Source organism: Brachyhypopomus gauderio, chromosome 1, assembly GCF_052324685.1.
Source record: "Brachyhypopomus gauderio isolate BG-103 chromosome 1, BGAUD_0.2, whole genome shotgun sequence".
NCBI lineage: Eukaryota > Metazoa > Chordata > Actinopteri > Gymnotiformes > Hypopomidae > Brachyhypopomus > Brachyhypopomus gauderio.
The window spans coordinates 2,859,319-2,870,496 of record NC_135211.1 but is presented as its reverse complement, the minus strand read 5'-3'; the positions used below and the strand labels follow the sequence as shown (position 1 = coordinate 2,870,496).

Below are 11,178 nucleotides of genomic sequence, written 5' to 3'. Positions count from 1 at the left end.
CCACACTCCCTACACACCCCACACTCCCCCACACTCCCTACACACCCCACACACCCCCACACTCCCTAGACACCCCCACACTCCCCCACACTACCCACACACACCCCCACACTCCCTAGACACCCCCACACTCCCCCACACTCCTTACACACCCCACACTCCCCCACCCTACCCCCCCCCCCCCCACACTCCCTACACACCCCACACACCCCCACACACACCCCCACACACACCCCACACTCCCTACACACCCCACACTCCCCCACACACCCCCACACTCCCCCACACTACCCACACACACCCCCACACTCCCTAGACACCCCCACACTCCCCCACCCTACCCACACACCCCACACTCCCTACACACCCCACACACCCCCACACACACCCCACACTCCCCCACACTCCCTACACACCCCACACTCCCTACACACCCCACACACCCCCACACACACCCCACACTCCTTACACACCCCACACTCCCCCACACACCCCCACACACACCCCACACTCCCTACACACCCCACACTCCCCCACACTCCCTACACACCCCACACACCCCCACACTCCCCCACACTACCCACACACACCCCACACTCCCCCACACACACCCCCACACTCCCTACACACCCCACACACCCCACACTCCCCACTCCCCCACCCTACCCACACACCCCACACTCCCTACACACCCCACACTCCCCCACACTCCCTACACACCCCCCCACACACACCCCCACACTACCCACACACCCTACACACCCCACACTCCCCCACACTCCCACACCCTACCCACACACACCCCACACTCCCTACACACCCCACACTCCCCACTCCCCCACACACCCCACACTCCCCACAGCACCTACAGGGTTGCATCTTCCTGCAGAGCACAGCCCACTCACTGCTGCCTGGTGTTTGATGAGCTTTGACTCTAGGAAAAGGAGTTGAGGCCAGATTCAGACACATGGAACATTTTATTTGTTCACTGGACTAATGATTTTAAATATGTGACATTTGTATTATGTCTTTGATAACCTGATTCAGAGATATAAAATTCGTTGACATTTCTGTGAAATTCTTATAATTACTTGAAAACACACACACAATCAATCAACCAATCAAATTTTATTTATATAGCGATTTTTACAACAGTTGTTGTCACAAAGCAGCTTTACAAGTGCCGAGTCCTAGCCCCCAGTGAGCAAGCCAAAGGTGACAGTGGCAAAGAAAAACTCATGCATCCATATTCAAACACATGCATCCATGTTGCAGTGTTCACCCATACACAGGCCGAGGTCACAGCACACACACACACACACACACACACACACACACACAAACACACACAAACACACACAAACATGTTCACTCACACAGTACAAACTCCACACAACACATTCAATTTCCGGATCTGTGAGGCATGTTCTCTCTCTCTCTCTCTCTCTCTCTCTCTCTCTCTCTCTCTCTCTCTCTCTCTCTCTCTCTCACACACACACACACAAGCAAACACACACGCCACTGTGTACAGAGGCATTAGTGATATTGTACAGGCTGTCAGACTGATGCTATCTGAAGGCCTGTCTGTGGTCGCAGCAGACGAAAACAATGATGAATCTCAGAGGACGACAATCTCTGTCGCCTCTCCGCCTTTTCTGTTCATCGCCTGAAATCGAGCGCACACATCTTCTCATTTCTCCAGACGTTTGCCAAGAGACACTCCAGATGAGCGTCTGGTAGTTGTGGGTCTGGGCTGCTGGGCTGTGTGAGGCTCAACAAAATGGCACAACTGGCCTCTGAATGCTTCGACATGAGCAAAAGTAAAAATGTAATGTCAGTCGATAACTTCACGTGCAGATCTGGACGAGAGTGATGAGATTTCCTGCACAGACAAGCGTGAGGATGATTCGGCTAACTCTCCGGTTTAGTGTGACCGCTGTATAGCTAATACGTTTAGAAAAGTGCCCCTCCCCTCTCTGGCAAGTCTAATCAGAGCTTACATGGGGGGCGTGGCCAGAGTAGGGGCAGGGCGGGGCTTTGTGTCGTGTGGGTGGTTGTGATGTCTGGCTCTAATCTTCTCCTGCCCCCCCCCCCCCCCCCAGGGAACCAGCCGCCCACCTTCCTGGCTCCTGCAGAGGGCCTGCACGCCTTTGCTGGGGAGATACTGGTGTTCCAACTGATGGCCGTGGATCCAGAGGGCTCAGCCCTGCTCTTCCAGCTGGAGGCGGGGCCTGAGGGGGCGGGGCCTGTTGAGGCGGGGCCTGTGGGGGCGTCACTCAGCGCTGCCGGCCTCCTCGTCTGGACTGCGGTGGCAGAGGGACCACAGAGGTTCCGGTTCAGTGTCTCGGACGAGTGCGGCGCCCAGAACAGATACACGCTGGAGGTGAGGGATGGAGAGAATGAGAGAAGAAGAGAGAAAGAGAAAGAGAGAGGGAGAGAGAATGAGAGGAGGGAGCAGGAGATGGACAGGGAGAGAGAGAGAGGGAGAGAGAGAGGGAGAGAGGGAGAGAGAGAGAGAGAGAGAGAGAGAGAGAGAGAGGGAGAGAGGGAGAGAGAGAGAGAGAGAGAGAGAGAGAGAGAGAGGGATCAGGATTGAGGGAGATAGAGGGAGTGAGGGAGACAAAGAATGTCAAAAAGCAATAAAGGAAAAGAAAAGGAACAAAGAAAAAGTGGAAAAGGAACAAGGGAGTAGAAAGAGAGGGAGAAAGAGAGGGAGAAAGGCTGTGGGAGATTAAAGGGAGAAAAAAAATCATCTTCTTATCATCTTGTACAGCTGGCATGAAGAGTGTGTGTGTGTGTGTGTGTGTGTGTGTGTATGTGTGTGTGTGTGTGTATGTGTATGTATGTGTGTGTGTTCGTGTATGTGCGTGTATGTGTGTGTGCGTGTGTGTGTGTGTGTTCATGTGTATGTGTATGTGTGTGTGTACGTGTGTGTTCGTGTGTGTGTGTGTTCATGTGTGTGTGTGTGTGTGTGTTCGTGTGTATGTGTGTGTGTGTGTGTGTTCGTGTGTGTGTGTGTGTGTGTTCGTGTGTTCGTGTGTGTGTGTGTGTGTGTTCGTGTGTATGTGTGTGTGTGTGTGTGTTCGTGTGTGTGTGTGTGTTCGTGTGTTCGTGTGTGTGTGTGTGTGTTCGTGTGTATGTGTGTGTGTGTGTGTGTTCGTGTGTGTGTGTGTGTGTGTGTGTGTGTGTTCGTGTGTGTGTGTGTGTGTGTGTGTGTGTGTGTGTGTGTGTGTGTGTGTGTGTGGGAGTAATTGTCTTTGCTTTATTTTAAAAACATTAGCTCGAGCTGTCAAGTCGAATGTGTGCAACCCAAACATGTCAAGCTCTGAAGTGTTTTGTTTCTTTGACGCTGAGCTTCACGGTGTTGTCATAACCCGTCTGGTCACAGGGAGTATGACAGGGAAACACACAGCCAGGCAGGACCCACATAACTGCAGTTTAACACAAGTGTTCATACCTTGTTAAAGAAGCTCGTCAGTACACACATTACATTTAAAAATGCCCTCCAAAAAATGAAATGTGGTCAAAAAATGTTTACATTTTAGACTTATTTTTGAGTATTATTTTTGAGTATTAGTCTGTTGGCTCATTTCAATTAGAAACATTAAAATGTGTGGTGGGTCTGCGTATTCCCATCTCCATGGTTACAGGTGAGCGTGAGGCCATGTGACTGTGCGAATGGCGGTACGTGTGTGACCAACGTCGACCTCCCGGCGGGACGTGGCGAGTACCTGTGCGTGTGTCCACCTGGTTTCCATGGCGACATGTGCCGGGACGAGGTGGACTTCTGTGGGTCAAGGCCGTGTGGCCCCGGGGAATGTGTGAAGAAGCAGGACGGGTTCTTCTGCCTGTGCCCGGCTGGACTGAAAGGTAGGGCCCTCTGATTGACCCCTTCACCCCAACAAGGTAGGGCCCTCTGATTGACCCCTTCACTCCAACAAGGTAGGGCCCTCTGATTGACCCCTTCACTCCAACAAGGTAGGGCCCTCTGATTGACCCCTTCACCCCAACAAGGTAGGGCCCTCTGATTGACCCCTTCACCCCAACAAGGTAGGGCCCTCTGATTGACCCCTTCACCCCAACAAGGTAGGGCCCTCTGATTGACCCCTTCACTCCAACAAGGTAGGGCCCTCTGATTGACCTCTTCACCCCAACAAGGTAGGGCCCTCTGATTGACCCCTTCACCCCAACAAGGTAGGGCCCTCTGATTGACCCCTTCACCCCAACAAGGTAGGGCCCTCTGATTGACCCCTTCACCCCAACAAGGTAGGGCCCTCTGATTGACCCCTTCACCCCAACAAGGTAGGGCCCTCTGATTGACCCCTTCACCCCAACAAGGTAGGGCCCTCTGATTGACCCCTTCACCCCAACAAGGTAGGGCCCTCTGACCCCTTCACCCCAACAAGGTAGGGCCCTCTGATTGACCCCTTCACTCCAACAAGGTAGGGCCCTCTGATTGACCCCCCAACAAGGTAGGGCCCTCTGATTGACCCCCCAACAAGGTAGGGCCCTCTGATTGACCCCCCAACAAGGTAGGGCCCTCTGATTGACCCCCCCAACAAGGTAGGGCCCTCTGATTGACCCCCCAACAAGGTAGGGCCCTCTGATTGACCCCCAACAAGGTAGGGCCCTCTGATTGACCCCTTCACCCCAACAAGGTAGGGCCCTCTGATTGACCCCTTCACCCCAACAAGGTAGGGCCCTCTGATTGACCCCTTCACCCCAACAAGGTAGGGCCCTCTGATTGACCCCTTCACCCCAACAAGGTAGGGCCCTCTGATTGACCCCCCCAACAAGGTAGTTGCCCTCTGACCCCTTCACCCCAACAAGGTAGGGCCCTCTGACCCCTTCACCCCAACAAGGTAGGGCCCTCTGACCCCTTCACCCCAACAAGGTAGGGCCCTCTGATTTACCCCCTCCCCCCAATAAGGTAGGGCCCTCTGATTGAACCCTTCACCCCAACAAGGTAGGGCCCTCTGATTGAACCCTTCACCCCAACAAGGTAGGGCCCTCTGATTGACCCCTTCACCCCAACAAGGTAGGTGGGTCTAATCCGCCTCCAGTCTTAACACCACAGAACACAATTGTTCGCAGAACTCGCACGCACTGTCCCACACTGGTCTGAAATAAAAGCTTTGTCAACTGTAAGTCACTATAACACACGTCACAGCTGTGATTCTAAAGACCAGTGCTGTACCATACATCTGCCACTTGAATCGTATCACCTGAACAACACCCTAACATTACCCTGATGACCAGACATGCAGTCTTTAGGCAGATAGCAGCTTTTTCTCCTCAGCCTGCATTGTCAGTGCCTGAATAATGAACATCTGTATAATCGGTATGTAACGCGGCGGGTATGGTGACGTAACCACCGCGTGAATATACTGAGAGGCGGACCCAAGTGCCGGCTCGATCTGGCACAATAATATGTGAGAATAGTAAACGCGGAGTTAACGCATATACACAAACAGTGGCAAAAACAAAATGACGCGGAAAAAACTCAACGCGCAAAATGAAACTCAACCGTCTAGGCACGGGAGGAAATATCACCCAGGCAACAGAAAGAACGCGGAACAGATACGACGCGTGAAAACGAAACTAAGGACGTCAGGGAAAGACTGACAGCAGGCAAACGCCGCGACAAAACAAAACACTTCCCAAAAATAAAAGATAAACTGATAGGAAGTAAAAAGCTTGGGGAAAACTTGAGATAGGCCAGAGAGTGGCGCAGGAGATAAATACTCGAATAAGTAAAAGAACAAGAGAGAGAAGAGGAGAGAACAAGAGAGAGAAAGAACAAGGTGGCGAGACACCTTTAACTTGAGAATGTAACAAGAGACAAAAGAAAGGACTGAGAACGTACCGGCATAACCAAAACGAATCAGCAATGATCCGTCTCCAAAAGCTTCCTTAAAAAGCCATGGCAACAGGTGAGACGGATCATTGCTGATTGCGTGGATGTAATCTAGGGCTGACTCGGGTGCCCCTAGTGGAGGTAGATGGTCTGGCATCCGAGCCAGCCCTGACACGGTATCCACGTACATGAGCGTCGTACTCACTGAGGGGCATTAGCACGTCTTCTAGGTGCGTTTCTCAGCTCACTCCCTCTGAAGAACCTGCTCAGATGATGGGTGGGCCGGAAAAGATGGCTGTGAACTTCAAGACCTTAAAGTCAGTGTGGTGGTTCCTACATTGTGATTCAGGGATTTATTTTTATACAGCAGTCTCTGATTGTGTTTATTTACTTATTTATTTTGCCACGAAACGCAAAAAAAAAAAATGCGAAAGGTGGTGAGTTTAGTAATATAACTTGGTGGGAGCTAGATTCTTATTCCAATCTTCTGTTATTTTCATTAAAACAAAGTCGATCCTGTGGGCTTTTGGCAATGGAGAAAAAAACCATGACATATTTAAGCATGTTGTTTTCCGTTGTCAAGGTCTTGACCGGTGCAACTAACTGCCCGATTCTGTGCTGTGTTTAATATAAGAAAGAGCATAATAACAACAGCAGTGATGATAAATAAATAAACAAACCAATGCAAAAAACAAAACACGTTCAGGGCGAATCCGGGTCGGTTCGCTCAGGGCGGCCCGAGGCAGGCCAGCGGCGGCCGGCCCGAGGCGGCTGCTCCACTCTGGACCGAAGCGCCGAACACTTGAACTGGCACTGTAGTTTTATGCCATGTGCTTGTGTGTTAATAATCCCCCCCACCATCCCCGAGTCTTATGGCTGTTCACACAGGCTCCCGCGTAACACGGCCGTAGTGGAATTACTCTGGACACGGCCTTGCAGGAACCAGGCAACATCTCACGGAGCTAATTGTGATGCAGTGCTTGGTACAACCAGCTCCCTTCGCCCGCAGGTTACAGCCCAAACATACCACAAAATTATTCACTGTTTGCACAAGACCTTGGTCTAGGATGACTAAGACTTTTCTTTGCCCAGAAATCCAGAAAAAACACTTTTCAATTAATTCCTTGGGGTTAAATTTATGACATGAGATTAAACTGAACCTACAGTGCTTCACTCATGAGAAAATAAAGTTTAATGCACTCTCGATATGTGAGACGACGGCTTTTATACTTTCACTGACATATAAGAATTTATCTGTGCTTAAACACTGGTCTCTTATCTGCACTACAGTAAGGGCAAATTATTTTTAAATGCATAATGCATTGATTTGTCACTTAAATGCTAAATAAATGTCCTCTTTTGCAGGGACAGGGTGCAAAAGGGGGTTTTTTGTGGGGCAAGGGGTGTGTTTATGTGGCTGGAAGTGTGTTTTGCTGGGCTGGGTTGTGTGTTGTGTGACTGGGGGTGTGTTTTGTGTGACGCTGGTCACCATGACAGCAGTAATTAAAGAGATGGGAATTGATCACAAAGTGATGGGAATTATAAATAATTTTGGCAGTGTGTTTTGTATGTCTGAGGGTGTGTTTTGTGTAGCTGAGGGTGTGGTTTGTGTGGCTGGGGGTGTGTTTTGTGTAGCTGAGGGTGTGTTTTGTATGTCTGAGTGTGTGTTTTGTGTAGCTGAGGGTGTGGTTTGTTTGTCTGAGGGTGTGTTTTGTGTAGCTGAGGGTGTGGTTTGTATGTCTGAGGGTGTGTATTGTGTAGCTGAGGGTGTGTTTTGTGTAGCTGAGGGTGTGTTTTGTGTAGCTGAGGGTGTGGTTTGTATGTCTGAGGGTGTGTTTTGTGTAGCTGAGGGTGTGTTGAAGGGGGACATTTTGAATTTGTGTGTGTGTGTGTGTGAGTGTGTGTGTGTGTATGTGTGTGTGTGTGTGTGTGTGTGTGTATGTGTGTGTGTGTGTGTGTGTGTGTGTGTGTGTGTGTGTGTGTGTGTGTGTGTGTGTGTGTGTGTGTGTGTGTGTGTGACATTAAGGACTAACGTGCCAGGAGGACGTTAATGAGTGTGAGATGGTTCCTTGCTCCCCATCCGTCCTCTGTGTCAACACCTTCGGCTCTTTCATGTGCAGCGCCTGCCCGCACGGCATGCTGGGAGACGGCATCACCTGTGCAGGTATGCAATCCCCCACACCTTCATCCCCAACCCTACTCAGCCTTAGTGACCTTCGCTTACCATAAAAGCTGAGTGTGTGGGTTAATACTGTGGTGTATCAGTACAGTGTGTGTGTTAATACTGTGGTGTATCAGTATGGTGTGTGTAGTATTATGGTGGTGTATCAGTACAGTGTGTGTATTATTATGGTGGTGTATCAATACAGTGTGTGTATTATTATGGTGGTGTATCAATACAGTGTGTGTAGTATTATGGTGGTGTATCAGTACAGTGTGTGTGTTAATACTGTTGTGTATCAGTATGGTGTGTGTAGTATTATGGTGGTGTATCAGTACAGTGTGTGTATTATTATGGTGGTGTATCAATACAGTGTGTGTATTATTATGGTGGTGTATCAATACAGTGTGTGTATTATTATGGTGGTGTATCAGTACAGTGTGTGTAGTATTGTGGTGTATCAGTACAGTGTGTGTAGTATTATGGTGGTGTATCAGTACAGTGTGTGTAGTATTATGGTGGTGTATCAGTATGGTGTGTGTAGTATTATGGTGGTGTATCAGTACAGTGTGTGTGTTAATACTGTGGTGTATCAGTATGGTGTGTGTAGTAATATGGTGGTGTATCAGTACAGTGTGTAAAGTTATGGTGGTGTATCAGTACAGTGTGTGTGTTATTATGGTGGTGTATCAGTATGGTGTGTGTAGTATAATGGTGGTGTATCAGTACGGTGTGTGTAGTATTATGGTGGTGTATCAGTATAGTGTGTGTGTTAATACTGTGGTGTATCGGTACGGTGTGTGTAGTAATATGGTGGTGTATCAGTACGGTGTGTGTAGTATTATGGTGGTGTATCAGTATAGTGTGTGTGTTAATACTGTGGTGTATCGGTACGGTGTGTGTAGTAATATGGTGGTGTATCAGTAGAGTGTGTGTAGTATTATGGTGGTGTATCAGTACAGTGTGTGTAGTATTATGGTGGTGTATCAGTATGGTGTGTGTAGTATTGTGGTGGTGTATCAGTATGGTGTGTGTAGTATTATGGTGGTGTATCAGTACAGTGTGTGTAGTATTATGGTGGTATATCAGGATGGTGTGTGTAGTATTATGGTGGTGTATCAGTACGGTGTGTGTAGTAGGGGTGACCTGCAATAGTCGCTGATTCGACTATAGTCGACTATACCCCCTAGTCGACTATGAACGTCTTAGTCGAATGTACCATTCTAACTGCATGAAGGTGCCCAAGGATGCAGCTAAGCATTAGTTGTTACATGAAATGTCTTTGTTTTCGTTATATATAGCCTTTTGCGCATTAACAATAGGCATCTTCCTTACTACACATTAATAAATCACACCCTGCTGTTGCACAATCCAAACGAGCGGAGCTGAACACGCTACAGAATACGCAGCATCTGCCGAGATTATAATGGCTACTAAAAAACTTCAAAAGTATTTTGAAAAACATAAAGATGAATCAAACAAAGTAAAGTGCAACTTATGTCATCAACGTCTTTCATTTCGCACAACAACCAACATGGCATACCATTTAAAACGCGTAAGGCGAAAAAAAATGTTTGTCGTTTCGGTCGTGTCGTCGCGGTGCGTCTCAAGTAGGTCTATAAACATTTTTTGTTGTTGTTTGCTTTTAAACCCCGTTACTTGAACCTTTCCTTGTATTTTTTTGTTGTTGTGTGGCAATTTTAAAAATATTTTCAGGCAGGCATATTTTATTTAAAATATTTTTGACATTTTGCACGGACAGTTCGATATGCGAAATGCGCTCTGACGGTTAATGTTCTCTAACCCATCCATCCATCCATTATCTGAACCGCTTAATCCCTACGTTTCATTAAAAAAAAAGTAAATAAATAAAAGCTGAATAAAGCCAACCTACCGTGTTTATTCATTTATCTAAGTGTTTTAGGTTTTTACTTTGAAGAGGAAAAAAGTCCTGAATGAGAACGACCGTTTAAGGCGCTCTAAAAATAAATAAATAAAATAAACCCGATTCGACTATTAGTCGACTAAAGGGAAAAGCAGACGAATCAGATTCGACTATGAAAATCCTTAGTTAAATACACCCCTGGTGTGTAGTATTATGGTGGTGTATCAGTACAGTGTGTGTAGTATTATGGTGGTGTATCAGTATGGTATGTGTAGTATTATGGTGGTGTATCAGTACGGTGTGTGTAGTATTATGGTGGTGTATCAGTACGGTGTGTGTAGTATTATGGTGGTGTATCAGTACGGTGTGTGTAGTATTATGGTGGTGTATCAGTACGGTGTGTGTAGTATTATGGTGGTGTATCAGTACAGTGTGTAGTATTATGGTGGTGTATCAGTACAGTGTGTGTAGTATTATGGTGGTGTATCGGTACGGTGTGTGTAGTATTATGGTGGTGTATCAGTAGGCCTATGGTGTGTGTAGTATTATGGTGGTGTATCAGTACAGTGTGTGTAGTATTATGGTGGTGTATCAGTATGGTGTGTGTAGTATTATGGTGGTGTATCAGTATGGTGTGTGTAGTATTATGGTGGTGTATCAGTATGGTGTGTGTAGTATTATGGTGGTGTATCAGTACAGTGTGTGTGTTAATATGGTGGTGTATCAGTACAGTAATCAGTACAGTGTATCAGTACAGTATCATGTTTTCCCATTTTAGCTCCAGCTACAAAGTGCATAATTGTTTTGTCAGTAATTTGTAAGTACTATAGGTTTCCTAAATGATGGGGGACAGAGAGAGGTCCATGTTCTTGACCATATCCTGTGTGTGTCTATAAGAGATGTAATGTGTGTGAATATGCTTTGAATTACACGTCAATGCATTTTTTGTGTGTGGTTTTTGGGGTAAGAAATAAGGTATGGGTTCTGTTACATGCTGAGACATTTTTTACGTGTGTAGAGACATTATACATGTGTGTTACTCTAGTGTGAGACATTAAGTGTGTGTACACATGTATGTCACAAAAATGTCTGTATATTTGACTGCTGAATGTGCTATGCTTCTGAGTGTGTCATACACAAAAACATACACACATGCCTTTATTTTATGCATTAGAATAATTTTATAGAATAATTTTCAAACATTGTTTTGTTACATTGTTTTACATGTCCTTGCATGTGTGTGTGTGTGTGTGTGTGTGTGTGTGTGTGTGTGTG

General features: G+C 47.3%; 1 protein-coding gene across 8 annotated transcripts in view; it reads left to right on the top strand.

Moving 5' to 3' along the window:
• Positions 1-11,178, top strand: part of LOC143517374 (von Willebrand factor D and EGF domain-containing protein) — a 95,582-nt gene that overhangs the window by 52,972 nt on the left and 31,432 nt on the right. For all 8 annotated transcript variants that reach the window (XR_013131977.1, XR_013131960.1, XR_013131945.1 and 5 more), the window contains exons 17-19: positions 2,103-2,383; positions 3,651-3,870; positions 7,884-8,021. Coding sequence is in view for 2 of the 8 variants with exons in the window: in XM_077010020.1 (XP_076866135.1) it covers positions 2,103-2,383; positions 3,651-3,870; positions 7,884-8,021 (639 nt within the window). In the remaining 6 variants the exon portion in view is untranslated. The remainder of the gene's footprint in view (positions 1-2,102; positions 2,384-3,650; positions 3,871-7,883; positions 8,022-11,178) is intronic.